The sequence below is a fragment of the Miniopterus natalensis genome, chromosome 14, assembly GCF_054644295.1.
Source record: "Miniopterus natalensis isolate mMinNat1 chromosome 14, mMinNat1.hap1, whole genome shotgun sequence".
Taxonomy (NCBI): domain Eukaryota; kingdom Metazoa; phylum Chordata; class Mammalia; order Chiroptera; family Miniopteridae; genus Miniopterus; species Miniopterus natalensis.
Genome location: NC_142094.1, coordinates 40872400 through 40900032, shown reverse-complemented (window position 1 = coordinate 40900032; position 27633 = coordinate 40872400). Strand labels below are relative to the sequence as shown.

Sequence of the window (27633 nt, the reverse complement as noted above, 5' to 3'; positions counted from 1 at the left end):
TCACCGGGGCCCCGACCCCCCCCCGCCGCTGCCGCTGCCGCTGCCGCTGCTGCTGCCGCTGCCCCTGCTGCTGGAGCTGCCGCTGCTGCACCTGTCCTCGTAGATGGAGATCTCGATCTGCGGCGGCGTCAAGGAGGGCGCCCGCCGGCCGCAGGGCGGACGGGCCTCTGAGGGAAGCTAGTTGGGGAGCAGGGGGCAGAGCTGTTCCTGCCTCCCGGGCAGTCAGGACCCAGAGGCCTGGGAGCTAGACCCCAAGCCCCGTGGCACGCTCAGCCCCGTTATGGAGCCTCGCACGTTCTGGGGCCCGACCACCACATCTCGGGACATCATGCGCCCGGGATGCGGCTTATGACACAGGACGTGGGGAGACTTGGGTGTCCTGAGTTCAAATTCCACCTCGCTCGCTCTAGAGCTATGTGACCTTAGACCGGTCACTTCACTTGTTGCCTGTCAGTTATCACATCGGTAAAATTCAGATAAGTATAAAATCCTGGGGCTGTCGTGCGGCTTAAGTGAAGTAACACACCCTGTGCCTGGCACATGGTACAGGCTCAGTAATAACAAGGCCTCTTGCTGGGCTTTGTGAACATGAGGTTCTGGTATTTATGGTTTCTTTCCCCTTTCCTCTCAATTTTCTAGTAAAATTTACTTTTTAACCATTCTAGCCTTGCTGCTGCTGACTGGGGAGGGAAGCGTGTACACTTGACCGGTGGAGTGAGCAGACTTGTAACCCACCTCTCGGCCAGCCTCCCACCGAGACCTCATTTTTCTCACCTGTGGAAGGGGGACAACAGGAACCACCACATGGGATTAGATGAGGTTTATGTGACATTGTGGACGTGTAAACGTAGGTGGAGATTTACACATTCTTTGAGGGGCAGTACAGCCTCGTCGTTAAGAGTGGGCCTGGGCTCCAATCCGTGAGCCAGGGATTTAACTTCAGTGTGCTCATCCATAAAGGGAACTATTAACAGTTAGCCACATGAGAGGGGTGTGATGAGAATTACAGGAACCCATAGTTTCAAAGCACTTAATAGGATGTCTGGCACGTACTAAGCTCTGAATAAATGCAGCCCAATAAATAAAAGCAAACCCTGAAATTCACAAACAGCACCAATAGCTTATGGTGGGGGAGGAGGGCTGGTGATCAGACATGTGGAGAATCCTAGGAAGACCCTGAGCAGAGGCCCCATTTCCTGGCAGCCTCACTGCAGACCCCACTGGTTGGCAGCTCTTTGCCCCCCACACCCACACACACACACACCCCCACACACAGAACAGACAGGAAGGATACAACCCTCATCCCTCGCTCCACAGGGTCTGTGAGCAGGAGGCCTCGAGGGGCAAAGATCTTCTCATTCTGCTCTTGGATGTAGCGGGAGATCTTCTTGAGAACCTGTGAGGAGAGGGGCCGATTGAGAATGATGTTGCAGGGGAGCCCGGGAAGGGGTGCAGGGCATCAGGGAGGGGGCACCTTCTCGTAGTGGGTCTCCATGCAGAGGAAAATGAAGTAGGCGGTGGCACAGGCCAGGCAGCCCTCCAGGTAGGAGCTGCCTCCAATCTTCTCAGCTTCTGCGTAGAAGCTGTTGAGGGTCTTCACAGTCTCCTCAAAGAGCTGCCGCTCAATCTGGGGGGGAGAGGGACAGGAGCCAGGCTGAGGTCAGCTTCCTCGGAGTGTGAACAGTCCCTGTCCCCTCCCTTACTTCCCTCAGGCCTCACCTTATCCAGCAGGCCACCCAGACCACTCCCTACCCCCAGCTCTCTCCACCCACCTTGACCTTCCCCTATTTTTCTGGTATTTGTCACCCCCTGAGCTACTATCTACATAGTTGTTTTGTGTGGGTTTTTATACCCTCTAATAGAAAATAAGCTCCATGAATTTCCTCCTACATCCCCAGTGCCTATTACAGAGTAGATGCTCCATAAATACTCGCTGAATGCTGAGTGGGTTTGTCCAAGGTTACATGGCTCTGACGCAAGTCTGTGCTCTTCGCCAGGCAACCTCACACTGGACAGCCTGGATTGCAAGGTCATGCTCCAAACCCAACAGGTGTCAAAGTATCTGTCACCCCATTTTTATACTCTTCAAAACACCCTGTTCCCCACTCGCTCCCACAGGACCAGAACTGCCCAACATACTGGTTAGGGACCTCTATGCCTGCATAGGACAAAATCTCTCCCCACAAATAGTCAGAAGCTTTGGGGTTCCAGCCACTGTCCCTAAACAGACCTGGAGTGAACACATAGAGAAAATCCTGTCCATCTGGCCCCCTGACCTAAGCCTTGCTGCTCTACCCCAGGGTCACCCTACCCCAAAGGATAGGCATGCTAAGATAAGGAGACCCACATGGCTCCCCAAAAGCTGGTCTGGGGGTCAGATAAGCAAAATCCAGGCCTGTCCCACCTTCCCAAATCCATTTAGATCTGCCTGGGCTGCTGAACAAAAGGATCGGGGTCTGCCCTCTGCTCTCCCCCAAACCCAGGCCAGTTCTACGGCAGCCTGGGATGGAGGCTACATACATGCTCAGAACCAGGAGCAAAACTCTGCAGAATGAGCTGATGCCTTGCCAGGGGCCAGTGGTCCATGAGACACACAGAAGCTGAATCTGGAGGGAGGGGCTGTGGGGAACACCCTTGGATGACAGCCTGGGCATCGGAAATTTTAAAGCTCCCCAGAAAATACTAATGTGGGTTGAGAACTGCTGCTTAAAGGTGGAGATTCCTGAACCCAGTCCAAAGACTGAGCCAGCATCTCTGATGACACCTAATACCATCCACCAGGACTCAGAAATTTACATTTAACAAGCTCTCCAGGTGATTCTCCTGCTACTGACATTTGAGCACCGCTGGCCTAGAAACAGGTTTCTCCAGTTCTAATTTTCAATGAGACAACAGCAAGACCGTGTTAAGAATGTTTTTTAATTCTTTCATGTAAAGTGGCTGAATAAGTGGTGTGTCATATGTTACTTTTATCCTGGAAAAAAATACACTTGAACAAGCCCCTCAGTTCCATCATGGCCTGTGTTCCCTGTTTAGAAGGAGACGTCCTTACCCGGCTGTCCAGCTCTGGGGGGAACTTGGTCTGGAACTGACAGATGGTCCCATCACTATAGTCTCTCTGAATAAAGACCTTGGTGGCCAGAGATGCACTTCTCCGGAGCTCCTGCAGATTGTGCACCTGCGCATACAGAGAAGACGCGCGAGCAGGGTGACCATCCTTCCAGGTCTGTCCAAGACGGAGGGGTTATTTGGGTGTGGGTCTTTCAGCGCTAAAATCAGGAAAGTTTCTGGCAAACTGGGACAAGTTTGCGACCCTACATGTGCTCCAGGAAGGTCACAAAGAAGCAGGACTGTAGAGTTTACCCCAAGAGATGCCTCAAGCGATCCCAGAAAAAAAACTAGAAAAAGCTTCATGAAGCTGGGCCAAAACTGAGCCAAAATGAAAGGTTCTGGAACCATCACCAAAGCCAGAAACAAGTTTTAACTAGAGGGAAAACTTCCTGGTGGCTGGCACAAATCCTCTCTCTCTCTCTCTCTCTCTCTCTCTCTCTCGCGCACACACACACACACACACACGCACATGTGCACACATACACACATGGTGAGGCTTTCCATACTTTCATTCATTCAGCAAGCATCAAATGTTCCAACTTGTCAGGCTTGGCTTAGGGGACCCAGCACTGAACAAGACCGAAATCTCAAACCCTGATTGGAGCTTACAGCGAGGCTGAGAGAGGGGAGCGTGTGGGGCAGAGAAGCACCTGATGTGCCCATGAACTCAGAGGGAGATTCGGGTTCAGGCCAAATCAAGTTATGGCCCAGGTAGAAGAGCATCATGAATGGTTTTCATGCCCGGCACTTCTCACCATAGGAAAGAAGAGACCGACAAATGTCCAAGCCCCTAGAGAAAACTATGGATAAACTGGGCTGAAGCCAGAAATAGAAGAAATTCCCTGCCCTGGTAGGAAGGAGAAGGGTGACATCTGTCCCCTGTCCACGCCTGCAGACTTGACATCGACACAGACTTTAGCATTTGAGGGAAGTGGGCTCAACCCCACAGAGGAACAGGGCCTCTTTCTCCCACTTCCAGCCTCACTCATCCATGTTCCAGACAAGCAACCCACTGGGTGAAATATGCCAGACATTAGAGCCACGCAGAGACCAAGCCCCAAAGGCAGAGTGAACACACAGCCAGTTAGTTCATCCAGTGTAATTAAGGTGAATCCATTCAGTCACTCGGCTTTCATTTATTGAGTCCTAACTATTGCCAGGCTCCAGGGATGCTGAGCAGAAGACAGTCTGTGAACTACAGGGAGGAAGACAAGTAAATATATAATGAATTCGACTGTGATGAATGCTACAGAGAAGTAACATCTCACCCAGAAGCACTGACTCAGAAAGGCTCCCTGAGGTCTGCACTGGGTTGCACAGGAAGGCCGGGGGTTACCAGTGGCAGGGGCAGGCGAGGGGTGAGGTAAGGAGGAAGAAGCACCCAGAGGGAGAAGCGTGTGGGAAGTGAGGAAGGGAGCAGAGGCTGTGCACCGGGGCGGCAGGCCGGCCAGCAAGAATGGAGTTGGCCTGCAAATCGGATAAAATGCTTGGAATAGCATAGAGAAGAATTTGATCGAAAATTAATGGAGGGGTTTCTGGAGGGGAGGATTTAAGGTGGAAAAAAGCTGGGGGGAAATAACTAATGAGAGAAAGGTTATCAATATGGTAGTAGGAGCAGATAATTGGTAGATCGAGGTCCTGAGAAGGTACAAATCAGAGCCTGACCACCATACAAGACCTTCTTAAATCCAGGTGAACCTTGCTCTGCCTAAAGAGATGTGATCCGCAAAATGTTATGATTGGATTAAATAATGTATAAGTGCTCCCCTGCTCTTAATAATTCTTGATTCCTCTAGCCAAGGTTTCAATTGAGAAAGTCCCCTTGACATCTACTAGGATCCTATGATAACTTTGAAAAGTACAGAATACTTTGTTTATATAAATAAGTTATTCATCATTGTGTCTGCTCTGTGTGGTTTTATATAAGGTTTTATACGGTTTTATTTTTAAAGAAAAGGGCTCCACCCTTCTAAGCCAACTGACATGAGCCAGTAAACCTTGAGGATGGATTCCCGTAGCGCCAGAAGGATCATTCTGGCAACTTTGTGAGTGGTGCATGGAAAGTGGACATGTCTGGGGTAGGGGGCCACTTGGAGAGATGACTATCTTTGTTGTAGCCCAGGGGAAAACTAAAGTGGGTCTTATTCCAGAAAAGTGTGGTGAGAATGGAAGGAAAAGGAAAGAACAGTGCTTCCGCCCTCCTGACATGGACTCAGCTTCCTCCATTCTGACTGCCTCCTTTGTCTGAATTCACACACATGCTCTGTGGGCTACCATGAAGGTAGCTCCACAATGACCGGCCGGTTGTTGACCACAGCCACCTCTTCTTCCTCCTAGGCACACAGCTATTTTAATTCCCAGACTCCCTTGCAGTTAGGTGTGGCCATGTGACTGAATGAAATGTGAGTAAAAGTGATAAATGCCATTTATAGGCTTGGCTCATAAAGACCAGCCACTCCTCTGTGATCTTTCCCCTTCCACAGAAACCAAGGGAGAAGATGTTGAAGATGGTAGAACCACAAGCTGGGGAGAGCTTGGATCCCTGAATCACAGCCTGGAGGAGACCCACCCTCTTGCTGATCAGGAACACCTGTCTGGGACTTTACTGAGTGGGAAATAAACTTCTATTGTATTATGCCATTAAGATTTTAGGGTGCCACCACACCTAATGCAATCCCATTTACTCTTTGCTTTTATCCACAGGTTCTCAAAGTAGCCACAGTGGGAGGGGTCAACACCCTTTCCAGCCCTAACAATGTCCTAAGCCTTAGGACCCTATCCTGGCTCCGGGAGACCAGGGATCTACTTCCTTCCCTGGAGAGTGTTTGTGGGGTCTTGAGGAGTTGCTAGAGGATGGTTTCAGATACACTTTATATGCCAGAGCCTTCGTTTCCAAGTTCTACTTAAAGCACACACATCACAGACTCATATGTAGTTGAAGAGTGAGACTAAAGGCAAGGCAGGGTCTCCTGGCTCTGTCCATCATGTGGCTCAGTGAAGGACCAAAAAGCTCTGATGGAAACATGGGCCACTGGCCTAGCAGCAGGAAGCCTGGTGCTGGTCCTGGCCACATGACCCTAGAAAGTCTTTCCTTCTCCAGGCCTCCATTTGTTCAACTAGAAACTGAAGAGGTTGGAACTATGTAATTGTTAAAGCCCCTTCCAGCTCTGACATTCTAGAGGCTCACCAGGGATTCTGAATGCAAATATTTACAGGGACTAAGCATGTAAGTGGGCCAGGTGGGGACTGTGGCTAATTATAGAACTCATGTCCTGTCTCAAGAAAACACCTGATCGTTGCCGTATGAGAATGTGTGCCCTGGTTGTGATTCTAATTTTTAAAGAAAAGCCATAAATCCAGATTTTCTTCATATCAAATATCCTGATTTTTAAATGTTTCAAATATTTTTTTTACATTTATAAGCACTACGCAGACCAAATAAGACACACCTGTGAATCAGCTGCATTCCTAGAGCTGCCAATTTAGGACTTCTGAATAAGCAGTCCCATGGCAGGAGGCCCTTTGATCAGAGCAAGAGCCAGGTGCCCAGCCACTTGTCAGCTACTTAGCTTTCAGGAAGCTAACAAAGGTTTTCAGCCAAGATAGTGATGCTCTGAAACCCCACAAGAGGGTCCCAGAACATGCACACACCTCTCCCTGAAATCACAGTTTCTGTGTCTCCCCTGGGTGGTTCCCCCTGGGCACTGACCCAGACACCTGGACTTATCCACTTCTCACCTTCTTCAAGCCCCGCCCCCCGCCATCACAGTCCCTGGCCTGCTGCCAGCAAAGTAAAGACAAGACCAGGAGGCACTTTATGGGAGAGAAAGAGAAAGTCAGTGGTGAGATCTGCTGGTACCTACTTTCAAACTGCAGTGTGACAGAGAGGGAAGGGAGGGCTGCCTGGAGAGCCGATGCCCCAGGTCAAACGCTTAGGGCCTGTACACCCAACAGTCAATCTGGTGGAGGTGGGAAGGAGCAAGCGCTGGAGTGCAGATGAGCACACACAGGCCTGGTCTGCCCTGGACACACAGGAGGCCCCTTCTGGTCCACATCGCCATCCTCATTAAAAACAGCTAATTCCAGAGGATGCTTTTGAGACTTGACTCGGGAATTAGGAGGTGCAGCTGATGAGCCAACATCATGTTCCCTGGCCAGGCTGTGGAGGAGTGAAGACCGTGAGTCACAGGCAGCCAAGTCGGGCTTCGGGATGAAAATCTGGGCACAGGGCCTCCCTACTTCTCAGGTGACAGCAGAGCCCAAGCCCAATCCATTGTCTGCTTGTTAATTCCACGCCTCAGAGATCAAACTTCCAAATACCCTGCTTGGATAGTACTACTGGGATGCATTTTAAAATCTCCTAGGAGCCAAGCTCCACCTCTTGGAGAAGCCCCTTCCAGCCAGGCATTTCCTAGCTGTCCTTGGCCATCTGGGCAGACCCTGCTCCCAGTGACACACATTCAGAGAGGTTTGTCACTCAGGATATGGGCTCATTACAGTTTTCCAAATGAGGTCAGTGTATCACTCAGGAGGTTTCTCCCTCCTCTGAGTTCCTTACACACACCCCTCTCCTAATGCTAACTCCTGAACAGAAATTAGGGAGCAAAAATGATCCAGTTTCCATGCCTTCCATCCAGGAATCCAGGGATACCCAACCCTTCCTAATTCTTTTCTCGCTCTTCCTCACTGTCCTCTCCCGCCCTCTCTTTTTTTCTCCCTCCCTCTCTCTTTCCCCTCTCCTCCCCTCAAAACACCTTCTGCTGGAGCCAAGGACTTCACACTCAGAACCCTAAGGGAATGGCCACAGGAGTTTGGCATGAGGTTCTCCTCCTCCCGGCAGGCTTTCCCTGGTAATCTTAACTCATTCTTAACATTGAAAACAGCCTGGGGAGAGTGACTCACTCTGCAGCCCAGATAATTCGCAAGGCCTATGCCTTGGCAGAGCTACGGCTCCCTCCCTCAGTGCTGCAGTCAGAGTCCACCCAAGGCAAGATTGGGAAATGGGCAATGTTTGCCCACAACTCCCCATCCCTTCTGAGCAATCCTCTGTCCCTCTGGCCTCAGGCTGTGCCAGCCAGGCCAGTCCCCACACTCCAGCCATTCCTCAACTCCTTTGTACCCCTCCCCCATTAAAGCTTCATGTCAAGACCCCTAGTGCTATTCTCTCTGTTGGGCAACACAACTGGCTAATTGATACACCTAGATACAGCCAAAAATATCACCGGCCAGGGAGGCAGGAGATTCAAGTTCTAGTCCTGGCCCTGCTAAATTTTAGCCATATTTTCTTGGATAAGTCTCAGCACTCCAGTTGCATCATCTGTAAAATAAGATAATGATGCCTTCCTTGGCTCCTTCACAGGGATCAGGCGAGCTTCTGAGCCTCAGTTGTCTGTCTCATCTGTTAATTGGGGATAATAACACCACTCTTGCCCTCTTCACAGGGTTGCTCTAAGACTCAAAGGAAATCATGAGTGTGATAGTGCTTTGAACAGAGAAAAGTGCTAGATTCACAGAAGTGTGATGAGCAGAGCCTCTCCCTAGGGAGAGTCACACATGCCTAACAGCAGCCTCTTGGAAACTGCCTCAGCCTAGAGCTGTGAGCCTGCTGGTTGGAATCTGGGAAACTTAGACCCGAGAGGGAGATATGCGAGGGTAGGTGGGCCTCTTGGAACCTGTCAGATCACATCACAGATGTAGCTGTCTTCTCTGCCCACACCACTGGCTCGACTGTGCCCATGTGGCTGAAGTTTCCTTCCTGCCTAACCTCAGCAGCCTCCACTGCAGTCCGGCGGCACTATCTGGAAGGTGCCCAGCTCCTCGGCCATTTCTCTTTTGTTCTTCCTGCTCTTCCCAGTCAGTGTCGTTGGCATTTTCTGAGCACTCTGCATCCCTCCACCCTAGAAATCAAGCTCCATGGGTCTGCTCAGGGCTTGCCCCTCACGGGGCCCTGGGGGCAAGCTCTCCTAGCTAACCCTGAGCCTTGTCAGAAACCTGGTGATGCAGAGCAACTGCGCCTTGTTCTGTGGTGGTGACGACAGCAGAACAGCAACAACAACACTTAGTATTGATGTCACGCTGCTCACCAGGATGCCCAGAGGCACTGCACAGAGTCATTCAAAGGCCTCTGCAGTCCTCATGGCTTGTGTTCCAGCTGAGTTGGAAATGGGGAAACACCACAAAAGAAGTCAACATCGGAACTGGGGAGACACGGGTGTCCTGGGTTCCACTCCAAAAATTCAAAGGGAGAAACTCAGCTCTGCGGCCGACATGCTATATGAGTACCAAGCAGATCCTCCCCTTCTCCATGCGTTAGCTTTACCGCTTATCAAGTGGGAACACAGTGAGCTCCATTTCCCTCATGAAATGAGGGGTAGAAGGGGTAATTCCTCATCTCCTAAGCATTGCACATAGATTCTGCCCTCAGCCAACAGGTGCCTGGGTCCAGCTTTCAAGTCCCTGGAAAGTGACACACCTCTAGGCACCTTGAAGAAGGCAGCTCCTCCCGTCACCCACAGGAGAAATGTGGACACCTTCGTACAGGAAACTCAAGTGGGGTGAAAAAAGCAAGTGAGGGCAGCTCATTAAAACCAACCATTTGGGGGTTTGGCCTGGGGATTCCTTGCTTTCCTCTGGGTCCCAAAGGAAACGCTGATGTGGAGGTAAGTCTGCCACCCCTTCGACAGGTGTTCTGGCTCGGAGGCGCGAGGCTGCACCGCAGAGCAGCAGCGCCGGCCGCATTCCCTCCCAGGCCCCTTTCCAGCCCTCTGGGGCAGGGCCGCGGCTTTAGGGCTGCGCTCCAGGGGAGGGGAAGCCCCAGCTGAAGCGCTGCAGCAACCCTGGCGCTAGTGCCAACAAGTGGCACGGACAGCTCTGGGACTCAGGAGGGGAAGACTGACAAGCCAGGGGCGAGCCGAGCTCTCAGGGAGGAGTCCCTCTCCCATCCCCCACTGCACCCCGCACCCCGTCCCTCCGGCCCGCCTGGGAAAGCACCCCACCCCACCCCCGCACCCCCTTCCCTGCCCCCACCCCGCCATCCTTTCCCGCCCTGCACGCCCCTAGCGGGGATCCGTTCCCGAAGCACTGCCTGGGGCCAGGTGCTCGCCCTACCTCGGTGGCCATGTTCCGGGGCGCTGACCGGTGCGAGACCGCCGAGGGGTTGGCCGGGGGGCTGTCCGTGGTGCTGACTCGGGGAGCGGGTGGGCTCGCTGCGGCGAAGCGGGTCCGGGGCGCTGTCCGTGGTGCCGCTGCGGGCGCCGCGGGCCCGGGCGCCGGGGGCCCGGCCGCCTCCCGCGTCCCGGGAATGGCCGCGGCGCTGGCCGCGGTGCTGATGTGCGCGAGCGGAGGCCGCGCCCGAGGCTGCTCCCGCCGGAGCCCCGGCTGCCGCCGCTCCTGGAGGCAACGGCCGGGTTGGTGTCGGGCGGAGGCGGGGCGGGGCGGGGGGAGGAGGGGCCAGGCGCCTCCGCGGGCCGGGGGAAGCCGCGGCCCCCAGGCTCGGGCGCCGCCCGCCCGCCCGCCCGCCGCCCGAGAGGAGCCCGCCCGCCCGAGGCTGCGCCGCCCGCCCGAGGCCCCGCCTCCGGCGCCGCCCCGCCCCCTGGCGGCGGGAGCGCGGCGGGGCGCGGCGCCCTCGGGGACCGACGGGCGCGGAGGGGAGGCGGGCAGTTCCGGCCAGGACACCCCGGTTTGCAGAGGCTGGGGGTGCGGACCCGCGCCCCCGCCGCTTCGCCTGTCCGACCCCAGCCCCCCCCGCGGTCCGCGCTGCCTCCTCTGCTGCTTTTCGCCTCCCTCCGGTTCTTCTCGGCGCCCACCGCCCTCTCCCCGCCGTCTCTCCTGGTCGCTGCCTTGCACCCTGTTAGCTAGGGGAGGGTGCTGCAACCTCAGGGAATCTGTTCTTTCTGTAAATACGCTGCCGCGGTTCACCCGATACCCCGGGGTCCCATCTTTCAGGGGCCCCAGGACTGAAGCCGGCCTCCCCCGCGGCTCTCCCGGGCCCTCCCGCCCGAGCCCCGGGGCGGACCCGCGCGCGGCGCCGCTCGGAGCCCGCCCGCTCCAGGCTGCAGGCTGCCGCCGGCGTGGCCTTCGCATTGCCCGCATCACACCTTCCACCCAAATGACCTGTCTGCTTAATAAACAAGAAGGAAACGCCGACACGGGTGCCTTCCCCCACACCCCTGATACCCCTGGTCTCCCCGAGGGGGCTGGGTGTGGCCTGAGCCCTCGCTGCCGCCCCGGGTCACCAGCAGCAGCCCCAGGCGGGGAGAGGGGCCTGGGGACCTGCGCTCCGACTCAGCTGCGGGACCTGAGGCACGTGCTTCACATCTGAGCTTTTTCCTGTAAAACCTGTTGGACTTAACCAGGCTATTTCTAGTGCTCTTTTTCCCCCTTCAACCTTGTGTTGAAATTTTCAGAAAAGTTGAAAGAATGAAACAATAAACCTAGCTCCAGCAGTTAACATTTCACCATATTTGCTTGATAGATAGATATAGAAACATGGAGGTAATACTTGACTAGATTACTAGAAAGCGACAGACACTGTGAGGTTTTATTTTTAAGTACGTCACCATGCACCTCCTAAGAATAAGGGCATTCTTCTACCTAATCACAATAGTATTACCACACCTTTAAAGATTTCATATCATCCAATATTCTAGGATAGGTTCTTGCCCTTAAGACACATTAATAGTAAGGACCCCTCAAAACTTCCCCCAGAACTTTAGCTAATAACTGAGCACTTACTATGTTCCAGACCGTGTGCTATGTACTTTACATGTATTATCATATGCAATCCTCACAATGGTTATTTGAATTAAATAAATTATTGAATTATTAATTATTTAATAATAAATAATTAAATGACTTATTCTTTTGTTGTTCCCACTTTACAAAGGAGGAAACTGAGTCAGTTGCCCAAGGTCATGTGGCTTGTGAGGAATGGAGACAAGATTCAAACACAGTCAGTCAAGCTCCAGGGCCTGCGTGGTTGGTCCTCTGACTCTACTGCCTCCCTCCAGCATCTTGTAGACCATAAACTAGCAGAGCAGTAACCACATCTCCAACTGCCTATTTCACAGATGAACACCCCTCAAGGATAAGTGACATGCCAAAGTAGTTAAAGGCAGATGTTTTGTTCCGCCTTAGAGTTTGACAAATGATTTGGCATCAAGGAGCAACCTGAAAATAACTGAATCTCATGGTGTTCACTGGTAATAAATAAATGCATAATCTGATGACCTCTATGTATAACTCTTCCAGTTCCTCACGTTTGATTTTGATCATATTAGACTACCATCTGGAAATCACTCTCTTCACCTGGTAACAAGAAAACTGGATGAGTTTATTCAACAAATCTATTCACTCAATATATATTTGTCGAACACTTACTATATATCAGGCATTCTAGGAGCTTAGGATACAACAATGACTAAATACACAAAGACTCTGTTCTTATTGAACTTACATATTAATGGGGTTAACAATCAATAACAGATTAGCAAGTAGTATAAAATATGTCCAGGTCCGATCATTGCAGGAAGCACAGTAATGAGAGAGAGTATGTGTGTGACAGAGGAAGGGTTATTTTAGAAAGAATAGTCATAACTTTTTTGATAAGGCGAAATTTGGACAGAGGCCTGAAGGAAGTGAGAGAACTTAACATGCAGATACCAGAGGGAAGAGTAATAAGGATTAGAGGACAGAGTACAAGGGCCCTGAGGCAGGAGTGGGCTTAGCATCTTCAAAGAATATTAGGGAAACCAGCAGGTAGACTGGTGTGTGGGCAAAGGGAAGAGAGATGGGAGCTGAGATCACAAAGGAAGCAGAAGCCAGGTCTTACAGGGCTTGTCAGCCCTGATAATGACTTAGGATTTCATTCAGCAAGTGAGATGGCAAGCCTTAGGAGATTTAAAGTAGAGGCATGGCATTATCTAATTACAGTTTTTTGAAAGGCTTCTCTGGATGCTAGGGTTGGGGAAGGCAAGGATGGAAGCAGTGAGACCAACTGGGAGGCTGATAAGAATCATCCAGGCAAGATTTTGTGGTGGTTTAGGCTAGGGTGGAGGTGGTGAGAAGCAACAATACTCTAGAAACAATTTGAAGGAAATGCTGACAAGATCTGTGGATAGATTGGGGGTGTTGTATAAAAGAGAGTCAAAGATGATTCCAAGTTTTTAAATCTGAGCCACTGAAAAAAGAAGTTGCCATTTGTTGAGCAGGGAAGACAAAGGGCTGAGTAGGGACGGAGAATACAGAGTTTTGGATATGTTTAGCTGATTGAGGTTTGAAGTTTGATATGCATGTTGTACATCTAAGTAGAATAGGCAGTTGAGGTTCAGAGGAGAGGTCGAGGGTTGGAAACATAACCTCAGGAGTCATCTGTATGTGAATGATATTTAAAACCATAGGGCTCAATGAGATCATCTAGAGAGTGGGTATAGCTAGAAAATGTGTCCAAGAACTGATCCTGGGCACTTTGTTACTCAGGCTGGGAAGACAAAAGGAGGCAGAGAGGAGAGGCCAGTGAAGTAGAAGGAGACCCAAGCAGAGTGGTGTCCGGCGCCAAGCAAGATACCTGGTAACAAAGCCTTACTAGCTGTGCTGAGTGCTAGTAAGTACATGTAGAATAAAATGAGGACTGAGAAATGACCATTGACCTTGGCAGATTCGACAAAAGAACATCCTGCCTAAGAAAAAGGCTTATAAGAATTTATTTGAGCCCAGCCCGTGTGGCTCAGTGGTTGAGCGTCAACCCATGAACCAGGAGGTCCCTGGTCAGGGTGCATGCCCAGGTTGCAGGCTCGATCCCCAGTAGGGGGCGAGCAGGAGGCAGCCGATCGATGTTTCCATCTCCCTATTCCTTTCCCTTCCTCTCTCTCTAAAATCAATAAAAACTTATTTTAAAAAAGAAAAAGAAAAGGAGTTTATTTGTTGTCAATTGCAGGGAGGCAAAATCTCAACTGACTGAGAAAATGCTCCAGAGAAAGGCAGTTTTGCAGCTCATTTTATACATTAGAATCAAAGGAGGAAACCTAAGAAGGATTATGTGAAATTCACTGATGGTAGATTAAAGAGGCAGGGGAAAGCAAAGCAGGGAAATCTCTGCAACTGGGTAAAAAGCAAAATGGAAAGACATATGCTTCTTTCCATTGGCGGGCACAGGGTAGTTAACTCAGCACATTGAGGTGGTATGTGGGCAACGAGGTAGCGGTGTGGTCTCATGCTCTGGTGCTGTGCCTTCAAGGAGTCTGGAAAACAAGATTACTCTGACATTTCAAAGGTATGTTATCTTAGATGCACAAAGACAATAGCAAAAGACAATTGCAAAAATAAAGACTGACCTTTGTCAAGGAATCTACAGGCCTAGGACGTGACTACTCACCGTGACCTGCTTTTAGTTAGGGATTTTTACATTCAGACCACACTATATGGTTCTTTCCACCTCTGGGTTTGTAAGGCCTGCCATGTGGGCCTTCCCTGAGCTTGTCGGGTTTAGTACGGCGCCCCTATTCCCACTACAGCAGCAACAAGGTCACTGGTGAGCTTGGTAAGAGCTGTTTTAGTGGAGAGTGGGGATGAGATCTTGATTAAGGTAGGTTTGAGTTAGAATGGAGAAGGGGAAGCAGAGATGCTGAGAGTGTAGGCAACTCTTTAGAGGCATTTTAATGTAAAAGGAGCAAAGAGTGGCGTGGCAGCTTGACGGAGAAGTAGGAGCAAGGCCGGCTCTTTTAAGATAGGAGACATCAGAGCTTGTTTGTATGCTGATAGGAATAATCGAGGAAAAAGGGAACCGCTGATGGTTCAGAAAAGAGAGGGTTAATTGAAGAAGCAAGCCCTTAATAAGTCAGCAGGAGATGAGATCTGGGGCAAACAAGGAAGGGCGGGCTTTGGAGAGGAACACAGATAATTTTCCACTATAGATACCATGGGAGGAGCAGAATAAATGGCCAGAGATGTGAGTTAGAAGGTTTTGTAGTACAAGCAAAGACCTGAGCTCTACTCCTTACTCCACTTCAACTAGCCAGAGACTTCATGTATCGTGACCTTCCTTGACACGTACATTAAACCATTATATATGGAAAGCTTGCTATGTGCCAAGCATGGTGCTGGCAGTTTCCTGTGTCTCCCCAAGAGAGTTCTCCTGCTTGTAGCTGAAATTACAAGGCTAAGACCCTAGCGAGAACCTTGAGATCATCCACACAAGGATGAATGATCCCTTTTAACACCCAGCTCCCCTGATTGGAGACTTCAACAGCCCCAGCTTTTTACCACCACATCACCTCCAGGGCTGTTATAACAATCTCAATAGACCTCAAGGCGTGGAGGCATCAAAGTGGAGGCCATGAGGAAAGGCCCATGTTTGGGGTAGGGAGAGTTTCATGCTGTGCTCACTCAAGGCTGTGGTGGGATGCTGCAGAATGGACTGTTCCCACACTCCAGTCACTGGGACTTTAACGTTTTAGGCAGGAGGAGATGTTGAGATTTAATCTGACTAATCGTTATTACCCAGCTGCCTTGGGATCAACCAGTCCTGTGCAAGAGCCTAACTCTTTGATGTTTTTGTCATAACTTAATAAGCTCGCCCACAAAATAACATCAAAGAAGACCCACTAATGAATTCACTGTTACCATTCTCCAGTCTATGGCTGCACTGGAAAGTCTCCACCACCACCCCCTTTCCCCTAAAAAAGGACCACAGCCAGAGAAAGAAACCAACGGAAAGGTTTGGAAATCATGATACCTGGAAAGAGATGAGAGAAAAATGAACTCCTGCAAACTGCAGAAAAGACAGGAAAAGATCCAGCAAATTTCAGAGAAATGAAGAAAAGACAGGGGAGCTAGGGACATTCTCAGCACTTGGGTCTGGAAGGAAAACAATTGCATCAATGCTTGAGGGGAAAACTGTGGCCTAGGAAGTTAAATGGTGTCTTCATTGCGGGGACTAGAGGAAGTGTGTGGTAAGAAACAGTGTCGCATGGGTTTCAACCTCTTGCTCTGCTATTTACTACGTGAATACAAGTCTCAATCTCTCTGAACCTCAGTTCTTTCTGATCTATAAAAACGGTGGCAAAAATTCTCCCTCCCCAGATAGAGTCCCTCCAAGCATGGAGAGCTTTCTCTGGGTGTTACCTTACTTTTCCAAATCTGGTCTTTCAAGAGGAAAACAGGAAAAGATTTATGGAGATGCCTTGCTGGAGATCTTCCCACAGTGACATTTCTTTCAGGCCCAGCAAGATTTCCTAATGCACAGAAAAGATCAGCAGGGATGGTTCCCTTAACTCAGTGAGCAGTTGCTGAACACATACTGTATGCCAGACAGAAAGGTGACCATGGGGTGTTCCCACCACCACCCTCCCACCCCCCACCACCCCCACAAGGATACCAAAATCTAATCAAGCAATGCCCAGGCTCTGTGATAAGTTCTAAAGTGGAGATAGTTGCCTCAGGTTGGGATCCAGCAAAGGTTTTACAACTGCATGACATTTGAACTTGCGCTGCAAGGACTAGTGTCATATGCCCAGACAGCAGATAAAGAGGCATGCAAAACCAAGAAGGCATGAAAGTTGCCTGGAAATGCAGAACCTCTGGAACCTCAGACTCAAAAAAGCAGCGCCAGACGACAATAAGAGTGATTGCAAAGGCCCCAGAAACATGAATGGAGGGCACTCACCCTAAAAATAGAATCAGATCAGGCAGACCATGACACATGTCTGGAAGTGGAGTCACTCGGAGGTGACTAAGCTAATGGTGGGGCTGCCTCCCTTTCTTAACTTTATTCACAGTCTGTTTTCATCTCTCTCTCTCTCTCTGTCTCCTAGAGGAAGGAGAGTGGCAGGCAAGTTTCTAGAAGAATTCACAGCTACTCCAGGAGAAACTGCAGATACTGGGATAACACTGGGGGACTATTAGGCAAAAAGCTACCTGTCATTACAACAGCCACGGTGCTGGGGCCAGGGAGAATCCCCAAAGGCATATGCCCCTGTTCTAACAATGGCTCCAGAAGCAATCAGGAGGCTCAATCATCAGATGGCTGACTGCAGGGTCTCACCTCCACACCAAACCAACCGGCGCACACACCCCATTACTTCCAACCATAGCCAGCTGGGGAGACTGCAAGGCTGCCCGTTAAACGATGGAAATTTTTTGAGGGGGTACATAGGCGTGGGCATAGAGGGTAATAGGTGCTTACAAAGCATCGGGAACTGTGAGAGCCTAAAGGGAGCATGGAGTTCAGATTTCAGCTGCAGAACCCTTGGTTCAAACAAAATCTTGCATGAAAGTGAGGTAAATAAAGCAAATAGAAGAAAGTGGGTTTGGAGGAAGGGAGGCAGCACTTACCTGCTCTACTAGGCCCTCACTCCCTACAGAAGCCCCAAGACACCCACCAGGAGCCCCCTAGGGCTCAGCAGAATGTGTTTTTGTTTAATCGTCAAAGTAACACATGCCTCTGATTTTAAAAATTCAAACATACTAAAAGGCATATAATAAAACGCAGGAGTCCTCAGCCTACTCTATCCTATGCTTTCCTACCTTTAGTCATTTTTCCCCTACAAGAGATGCCTTTCCATTCTTTGGGCTATTTCAGCTTTAAATTCTTCCGATGGTTTTCTTTATATTGCTAAGTGACATGCCTGTCGTTCTATGTCTTGACTTATTAGCTTCAGAGAACTTGTCCTGTTTTCTGCGGTGACAGAAAGGAACTTAGCTCAACCTGCCACCTTCACCTCCCAATATAGTTACAGCACTGTTTGAACTTAATTTTTATCAAAGTAGTACATGAAATTAGTTTAAAATTCCGACCAAGAACAAGGGCTTATAAAGAAAAAACACAGCCCTCCCTGTCTCTCCCTTCCCTCTCCTCTCCTCAGCTTTCTTCCCACTAAGGCAGGCTCATGGGAATAGAGACCTTCTCTATTTACTTCCCTTTCATGTTCTTTTTTATAGAATCACCGCATTTTCTGGCAAACAGTATCGCTTATTATGTCTTCTGCTTGTCTTGCCTGCTAAATTGTAAGCTTGGGCAGGGAGCTTTGTTATGCCCACTGGTGTATTCCAAATGCCTAGAATAATGTCTGGCTCAATAAATATTTATTGAACTAAAGCAAAATTCTCTGGAAAAGGGAGAGAAAGCAGCAGGGTTCCTTTGAGATGGTATTAGAACCAATCGTTTTACATCTGACCTGCTCTATGGGAAGGAATGTATATCAATAAAATTTTCTTTTGTAGATGATACAAGATTCTTCTGGTCAGTGGGAGAGATGCCAGAATAGATACAGACCTCAGTTCAGACCCACTTATTGGCTTTGGACAAGTTGGGCCAATTGCCTTGGAAAGAAAGTAGCTATTTGCTTAGGTTGGTGGAGGCTGGGTAGGAAATGAATGCTGGAGAGATGGCCTTTGTCAACCCCCCTCTCCCAAGGACAGCTCCTGCTGTGGAAGGAGAGGCTGAGGGGCTTCCTCCAGGGGTAGTGGCCGCCATGAGACTCAGAGCCAGAAGCCATTAGCCAAGGGCTGGGCATTGGTGGGAAGGAGAGAATGCTGTTCTGAGCCTGGCACTATGAGTTTCACCTTCCAGATGCATCTCGAAGCCCATCAGTCCCAGGAACCCTTTCTTGAATCATCCCTCTCCCGACACAAGGTTTTGTAGGCACCTTTCTTGTGGCTTTGATCTTACCGTGCTTTGAGTGGCAAACTCCTAAGAGCTTTAGGAATCCCTGACCACCGGCCAAGGGCAGGTTCCGAGACTGGAATGTTTCCATAGTCTTCAGGGTTCTGTGAGCTACTTCACTATCATTCCCTGTGTCCGTGTCATCTATTCCTGCTCGGGGCCCCCGGACCTCTCCTTGTAACCTATAGCTTCCTTCTCTAAAAAGCTTCCAGCTCTCTTCACCAAGGCCACACACCCCTGGGCACCTACTGTTCCTGGATCTGGCCCATCTGGCCCATGACGCTCCCAGGCCCTTCTCACCACTTCTCCCCCTCCCACCCCCCATGCCCGCCACATTGACTTCTATGTCTCAGTCCCCGACATGGGCCACGCTCTGTACCACTTTTGAGCCTTCCTTTCTCTGTGCTCTGCCTGGAATGTTCTTCCTTCCTCTTCACCTGGATAAATCTCTTCAGGTCCCAATTTAAAGTCGACTTCCTTGGGTAAGTACAGTTTTTCTTTTTTCCCTACATTTTGTTTATCCTGATTATATTTATTAAAATTTTATCCTTTGTTGAAACTAATAATAAAAATTGAGACTTGTAAAAAATAAAATAAAAAATAAATTTTACTTTCTTGGGGGACACCTTCCCTGGCATGTTAGCTATGGTTGGGTGCCCCTATTATGAGCACCCTATACTTGGCCTGCAAAATAATCATACTTTCCAAAATTTATTTGTCTGTCTTGCCTTATTAGACCACAAACCCCTCCAGGGTAGGAATTTTGTCCCCTCGGCTACATTCTCAGTGCTCAGAATAGTTCCTGAGTAAGTGCTCAATTAATATTTGTACAGGAAGGTGGGTTGATTTACAGGAAAGGGAATGACTCCATTCAGTTCTCCAACCTTGAGCCTCGGGCAAGGAGAGGCATGACCCCAACCTTAAAGGATTTTACAGTCTTGTTTGGGAAACCCAACTTAGACACCATGACACAATGAACAACTGACAGGTGCCCCAGTGACCCATAGAGACAATGAGTGTTGAGGGAAAGCTGAGGAGGGAGGGGTCCCAGGGGTCTGGTGACTGGAGTCTTCCCCTGGCCCGAGGGACCAGAGGAGGTTTCTGAAAGATGAGGTGTTTGACACTTAGATAATGAAAAGCCGTTAAAGTGAGGCAATGGGGGCCTGCGAGGGAGCGAAAACAGTGAAGGCATAAGGAAAGCAATGTACTGGAACAGGCCACCTGGGAGCATCTCGGGGATGGGTTAGAGGGGAGGGGCTGAAACAGGAAGAGCAGAAAGAAAGCCATTGCGCTAGACCAGGCGGTGCGGGGAAGGCACGTGGGTCACTGCCTAGGAATGAGGGCAGAGGGACAGACGCCAGAAACATTTTAAATGGAATCTCCACAGGCTGCTGCTTCCAACTGAGTACATGAGATGAAGAAGGGAGGGGCAGACAAAGAGGATGCTGGACTGTCCATCCATCTCTGTGGCCGGGAGATGCCATGGTCAGAAATCACAAAGGCAGACAAGGTAACTCTATACATGCAGAAGAATGGTCAGAGATGAAATATCCAGAACAATGCAGGAACAAGGGAAATGGAAAAACCCCATTCTGGGCTTAGCCACGTTGAGCAGAATCAGATCATTGCATGCGAGACTCTAAGGCTGTGAAGCCCTCCAGGGGGGAGCACTTCAGATGACCTGAAGAGGTGTGATTGTGTGAAATGGAATCCGATGAATTCCTGAGAATTTAGGCTAAGTGACAGGAACTATTTCCTCTCAGTGAAAGCAATTTCTGAATGGAGGGAGTAGGGTGTCATCCCTAATGGCATTTAAACCCATCTTAAACCAAGCCCAGCAGATTCTACACGTACAGTGGCCTCGTTCCAGAAGGCTGGGGTCAGGTGCTGGAGAGGAAGATGGCAGTGTGGTGTAATGATTATTTGAATAGTCTCTGTGGTCAGTGCCCTGGCTGTTGGGGTGCAGTGGAGAGAGCAGTGGATGAGGAGCCTGGAAACCCAGGTTTGAATCGCAGCTCAGTATCTTAATAGCTGTGTGACATTTGACAGGTCCCTCTCTGGACCTCAGGTTCTCCATCATTTAAAAGAGGAGGGTGGGCCTCATGACCCTAAGGGCTCTCCCAGGCATGACACCCTGAAGTCTGCAAATTCTCCTGCCTTACAGCTGTTCATATATGTCTGGATTCCCTCCCTCATTAGGGTCATTTTACACATAGGTCAGCAGGAAATTGGAATCTTCAGGAGGTCTCCCTGAAATTGAAGTCACTTAGTGTCAGAAGGATCCATCCAACACAGTGAGCAGGGACGCCTCACGGGGCTCTAGGGTGGCCCACCCCATCAGGTGGCCATGCCAGGTCAGGCAGAAAGAACAAGCTCGAAGGACCAGGTAGAGGTGGTCGTCTCCACCCTCAGGACCCCACTTCTGCATAAAGAGCCATAGTCAGGTAGAAGCTCCCTCAGGGGGGGAGCCTTGGCCTCATGCCCTGGACATGGAATAGGGGCCCAGTGGGCTCAGCATTGATTTGGACAGGCCTGGGATGGCAGGGTCCCCTCCGGTGGCTCAGCGCTCTGCAGGAGGACAGGCCCGGCATCCTGCAGCAGCAGCAGTGCTCTCTTTCGCTGAGCCCTCACTCTGTGCCAGGCCCAAGCCCAGGGCCTCAGATACATCATCTCAATCCTCACAGCCACCCTAAGAGGAAGGTGGTACTTTCATTATACCCAGATTTCAGGTGGGCAAACAGCTTGCACAAGGTGACACGGCTAAGTAATTAAGTCAGGATTCCACCCCGGCTGCCTGGAAGCAGATCTCATCTCTTTCCAGAGGTCTCCACTCCCCGAGAGGGAATTCAGAGCCTAAAGGCCGGCCTGTTCCAAACCCCACCCCTGCCAGCCTGCAAGTCCAGCAGCCACACCCTGGAGTTAAAGGTATCTCCTGAAGGCCCCAGGGGGGACACGATAAACAGAAAATGTGTTAGACTGTCAGCCACTCTAACAAGCCATAACGCAAATGGGGTGGAGGCTATTTGTAGGGAAGGAAACGGAGGGGGGAGGAGAGGACCTTACAGACACCGGCCGCACCAGGCTCCCCCTGGTCAGGGGCTGAGTTTGAATGGACTAACTGACAGAGCTGAGTGTCTCATCTGGTTCTGTTTCCCTCAAAAGATACTCCAACGCCTACAGCATAATGCCTGACATCTGTTTCCTCGGTGGCCTCCGAGGATGCCATTTGTCCAGGTTCTGTGTGGCTGCCAAGGCAACTGACTACCTTTCGTATTCCTGGTCTCCTGAGGTGGTTGTTGGATCTTCAGTTATTGTCGCCACGTCAGGAGTTGCCGAATGCTCGAAAGCTACCTGGAGTGACACGTTTAGGGTGGAGAAGCTGGGGTACTTTCAGCCCCAGCTCTCTGAGGTAAGCACCAGAAAATCACAGGGCTAGAGGGCCAACATGGGGGCCGTGTCGCTCAGAGAATCCCTCGCCCCACTCAGGAGGTCGGGGGACTTGGGGATTTGTGTTATTGACAAACTCCTCCGGGGATCCTGAAGCCCGGCCCCACTGGGAACTACTGAACCGCAGGCCTCACTTGGTGGGGAATCCCTCCCTCCTCATTCTCCCAGAAGTGACTCATTCAGGAACAGGGAGCTCACCACCTCGCAAGTTACATACACCCTGGCCAGAAGATCATAGGACATGCCAACCTGGAGGCAGCTTCCCAGGTCCTAGTCAGCCTTCCGTGGTGACACAGTCAAATGTCTGCTTCCTTGGGGACAATAACCAGGCCCCATCCAAGCACACCCCTCAGACACCTGGCCTCCCAGTTGCCACCACTGGCCTGCAGGCTCCCCTTGCCTACCTGGCCCTGACTAATGAGACTCTCCTCGTCTAGCACACAGGGCTCCAGATGTGGGTGCTGCTGCTCCTCCTGTTCTCCACCCCCCAACACACACCCCTGTGGTGATGTGGGGATGGCTAGGCACCCACCCACACTTACAATGTGCCAGAATAAACACGGTACAGAACCACTGGACAGGACCTTAGCACTCACCTAGTTCAACCTTCTCATTTTACCCAAAGAGGGCCAGGGGCTGTCCTGGATCACCCAGCAAGTTTAGTCCATACTGGCTCAGTTTGCCCAGCCAGAAATCCCCAATGCACCCCCCCAGAGGGCAGGGATGCTGACATCAGAGCTGAGAGGAGGACTCCTGGGGACCCCAGAATCACTGCAACACCCATTACCAGAAGTTGATGACCCTCCCAGCATCCCTGGCCCTGGCTCCCGACCAGAGTGGGGTAGCTCTGCCCTAGCACCCAGGCAGCCCTGGGGCCTGCCACCTGCTCCCAGAGTGTGGAGGATCTCATTAGTCAGGGCCTCGTCCCTCCTCCAGGTTATTTATAAAGTGTTTTCAGATGAGTCAGGTGCAGAGCTGCCCAGTGCCAGCAGAGACCGTTCCCTTGGAAAGGTTATAAATGCTCGGGGACTCTGGAATCCCACCCCAGCCCTTCCTAGCTCCTGGTGGGAAGACTGAGGCAGGGAACTAGGACCAGCAGGAGTCTGTGGGGCTGTCGTGATGCCCCTACCAGTGGTCTGAGCTCCAGGCAAGCTAGTCTTGTGAGGGGACAAGTGGGAGAACCCCAGGCAGGGGAAGGAGGACCTGGCCAGGTACCCTCTTGATCACACACCCCTTGCCAGCGACTCCCCTGCACCTTCCCAAACCAGACTAACAGACAGACAAGCCCAGACAGACAGACAAGCTCCCACCCCCGCGTCCAGGCGCTGGCTGCTCCCACCTCTATTCCTGTGTGCGCCGCTCTCCACCTCCGCCGACAGCCAGCTATTTATATCGCTCTGAAAGGGAGCCGGAGCCTCCAGCCCTCTCCCTGCTTCCCGCTCCTGGCAGCACTCTAATTACTTCCTCGGCTGGGTGCTGCCCGCCACGGGCACCCTGGCTGGGGCCACATAAATAACTGCCCCTGTACCCACACCCAGCTTCCCACGGAGGTGGGCCCGGATGCCCCGGCAGGGAGCAGGACCAGCCAGCAGGCCCCCCCCCAGGAGATGTTGGTCCTTTTGTGAGCCTGAGCTGAGGGCACATGGCCGGGGTCTTTGGAACCCACCCTCCCCAATGCAGCCCCAGCCACACCCCGGAGGAGCCCCTTGCGGGCCTGGCCCGCTCTGCAGGAGTAGGGAGAAGCATAAGCCCTGTCCGCCCTCAAGGGACACAAACACATAAACAACTTATTATGCAGCCAGAAGGATGAAGTAAGTGCTAAATTAAGGCACAAACTGTGCGCCGGGCCTTCGGGACCTCAATTCTTCTTCCCCACTTCATTTTTCTTATTATAAAAGCAATTCATATTCATTTCATAAAAAAATTATAGATGCAAGTAACAAAAGAGAACTATAATACATTCACCATCCAGCAACCCACACCTGAAGCTGACTTTTTTAAAACAGTGCAAGGTCAGGCCTCAGATCTGAGGGTCCCAGGGACTCTGCTTGGCTCCAAGACAATCACTGGAACAGTCAAAATTTACAAGAAAAGGAGAGAAAGATTTCAAAGCAAGGTAATATGGATAGTATGACACGTTCATGTAAAAAAAAATTAAAAACCATATAAATGCCTAGAACATGTTTGGAAGGATACAGACCACAGGGTTAAAACTGGTCAGCCACAGGAGAGGAACAGGGTGAAACAGATAGAAGAGACATTTTTTCTTCTAGAAATTTCTTTAGTTGAACTGTTACAATAAACAGGTATTATTTTATCATTTTTAAAATTATTTTAAAACAAACAATTGTTTAACAAATAATTTCCAAATTATGGTATTGTATTATCTTTGTACTTAGAATAACATAATCTTAAAACTAAAGGGAGGGATAGCAGCTGTAGGAAACAGTTTGGCAGTTGCTCAAAAGTTAAACATAAAACGGCCGTATGACCCAGCAATTCCACTCCTAGGTATATGCTCAAAAAGAATTGAAAATAGGTCCTCAAGCGGACAGTTGTTCACAGATGGTCATGACAGCACTATCCACAACGACCCAAAAGGTGGAAACACCCCAACTGTCCATCAATGGCTGAGTGGATTAAACAAACCATAGTATGTGCATGCAGTAAGAATGAATTAAGTATTCATCCAAGCTGCAATTCGGATAAACCTCGAAAACCTGTTAAGTGAAAGAAGCCAGTCACAAAAGGTCACATATTGTATGATCCCCGGTATATGAAATGACTAGAACAGGCAACTCCATGGGAAGGGAAAGCAGATTAGTGGTTGCCAGGGGCTGGGGAGGGAAGGAAAGGGAAGTGATTACTTGACAGACACAAGTGCTCTTCTTGGGAAGGATGGAAACGTTTTGACACTAGAGAAGGATGGTGGTGACACAACACTGTGAATGTGCTAAGTGCCGCTGAACTGTATGCTTTAAAATGGTCAACTGTGATCTGGCTGGTGTGGCTCAGTTGGTTCAGCATCATCCCTTGCACCAAAAGGTTGCTGGTTTGATTCCTGGTCAGGGCACACAAAAATAAATTAATAAAATAAAATAAAGTAAAATAAAATGGTCAGTTATGAATTTCACCTCGATTTAAAACACACACACATACACCAATGAACCACTAAATAACTCAGTCTCACTGGGCCCTCATGTCTTCCCCACCCGTCCCTTCTCTCACCAACAGCACCCCTTCCAGGGTCATGAAGGAGAAGCCCTCCACCTGCCCCGGGTGGCAGCCCAGAGCCACAGGCTCCAAAGCCATGAGGAGGCAGAGGAGGGTCTGAGGGGAGAGCAATATCATTGAGAGAGAGGGGGGACATCAGGGTCAGGAGTTTGGGGAGACAGAGAGGAAAGACAGAAGCAATCCTGTCATATGTCAGCATTTCATTAAAAACTGCCTCATTCTCACAGAACCTTGGGACAGCCACCAGAGGCCAGTACCATTACCCCATTTTTTAGACAAGAAAACCAAGGTTCTCTGTGACTCTGAGACTCCTGAATGTAGAGGGCAGTCAGGGGACCATGGCACAGCCTCCAAGATAACCCCTTGCCTCCAACTAGCTAGTCCCCACTCCTCACCTGCTAGGTAAGGGCCATGGGAATGGGGAGGGGGTGGATGAGGGTGGTGCGGGGACACCCTGCCTGGGGTGGAGGGTGGAGGGGCTTGCCTGTCTCCACAGCCCCTATATTCCCTCCTGTGGAGTCCAGTGTAAACCCCTGCTGGCTGAAACCTTCCTCGTACCTCACAGTGGGGATTGTGTTTAAGGCTTGGGCTCTGCTCTAGTCTTCATGGGTCTAAACTCTGAATCATTGGGTTAATGGCTCCATCATGGGCTTCCATTTCCTTAAATGTTAAATGGAGATGATGATATGAGTTCTAACCAGTTAAGGCTAATAAATAAGAAGAGGCTCAGAAAGGGCTTAGCACAGTAAAAGTCATAGTTTTCCTTTTAGCCAAGCATCTGCTGGGATCACCAGAGCTCCTGGGGCTCATGGGATTGAGGCTCTCAGCCCAGGCCTGTCCCTCCTCTGCAGCTGAGGAAAGTCCCCTGTTCCTGCAGATTCCAGTCAACTTGCCAGGGCTGAGAGTGCTGGTCCAGACACGAGCTCACTGATGTTTCTGGCCCCAACTACTCTGGCCAGCCCCTACCCTGCCCTCCTCGAAGCCGCTGTGTGTGGTATTTCCTTTTTCTCTTGAGAACGAAATAGTTCAAACCCAGCTGCCTGGCTCTTTATAAGGATTCAGACAGTCTAATTTCTAATAATTAAAATCTAATGACACCTGTATCAGGTTTTACAGTCTACAAATCACTTTTCCAGATACTATCTCACTTAGTTCTTACCAAAATCCAATGAGGCAAAGGTCCACTCTTTCCTATGTTATAGATACAGATTAGATATAGATATATAGATATTGATCACCCAGGTAATTGGCTTTGTTTTAAAATCTACTTTGTCCAGTATTAATGCAGCCATTCCAGCTTTATTCCGAGTAGTGTTAACATGGTATATCTTTTTCTACCCTTTCACATTTAACATATTTGTGTCTTTATATTTAAAAAGTGTGTTTCTTGGAAACAACAAAATGGAAAGACAACCTATGGAAGGAGAGAAAATATTTGCAAACCAGATATCTGATAAGGGGTTAATAGCCAAAATACATGGCAATCTCTAAATGATGTTTAGACCATTTACATTTAATGTGATTATTGATATGGTGAGGCTTGAGCCTCTCTTCTTGCTATTTGTTTCCTATTTATTCCATCTGTTTTTTATTCCCTTTTCTCACCTTCTTTTGGATTACTTATGATGATTCCATTTTTATCTCCTTCATTGGCTCTAATCCTTTGCTATTTGAGTGATTGCTTTAGCATTTAACATATACCCTGAACTTATCACCATCTGCCTTCAGGTGAAATTGTACCACTTCACATCAAGTATGAGGATTTACAATAGTATACTTCCATTTCTCCCCCCTGGCCTTAGTCCCCTCTCCCTGTGCTCTGTAACCTAGAAACTCTCTCAGGGCAGTAAGCAGAGATAATCAAGGATCTGGGGTCACTAAACTTCATGGCCTAATGTCCAGTGTCTTGAAAACCATTGTTTCATGTATTTGGTCTGTTTGTTAATTGTTTCAGGTGAAAGAGTAAATCCAGTCCCTGCTACTCCATATTGGACGGAAGCACAAGTCCCCAAAACGTTTATGAGGACAGAAGGACTCGGGCTAAGCCCAAGGTGAGGGAGCCAGTAAGTGGCCAAACAGGACTTCAGCAGGCAGGTCCCCCCACACTGGACCTGGTGTTCTCTCCCTGCCCCACTGCTGCTGCAGGAACCACTCTGGAAAAGCAGAAGGAGCTGGTGGCAGAT

At 50.1% G+C, this 27633-nt stretch overlaps 1 protein-coding gene across 1 annotated transcript; it reads right to left on the bottom strand.

Moving 5' to 3' along the window:
- GOLGA7B (golgin A7 family member B) lies at positions 1–25710 on the bottom strand. The gene is made up of 8 exons (XM_087824082.1): positions 25681–25710; positions 25445–25546; positions 10219–10500; positions 3319–3429; positions 3053–3178; positions 1475–1627; positions 1295–1396; positions 1–117 (listed from the first exon to the last, which is right to left on the bottom strand). The coding sequence occupies exons 1-8, from the start codon at positions 25708–25710 to the stop codon at positions 1–3; spliced, it is 1023 nt and encodes a 340-aa protein (XP_087680208.1).
- Positions 25711–27633: the final 1923 nt, after the last annotated feature.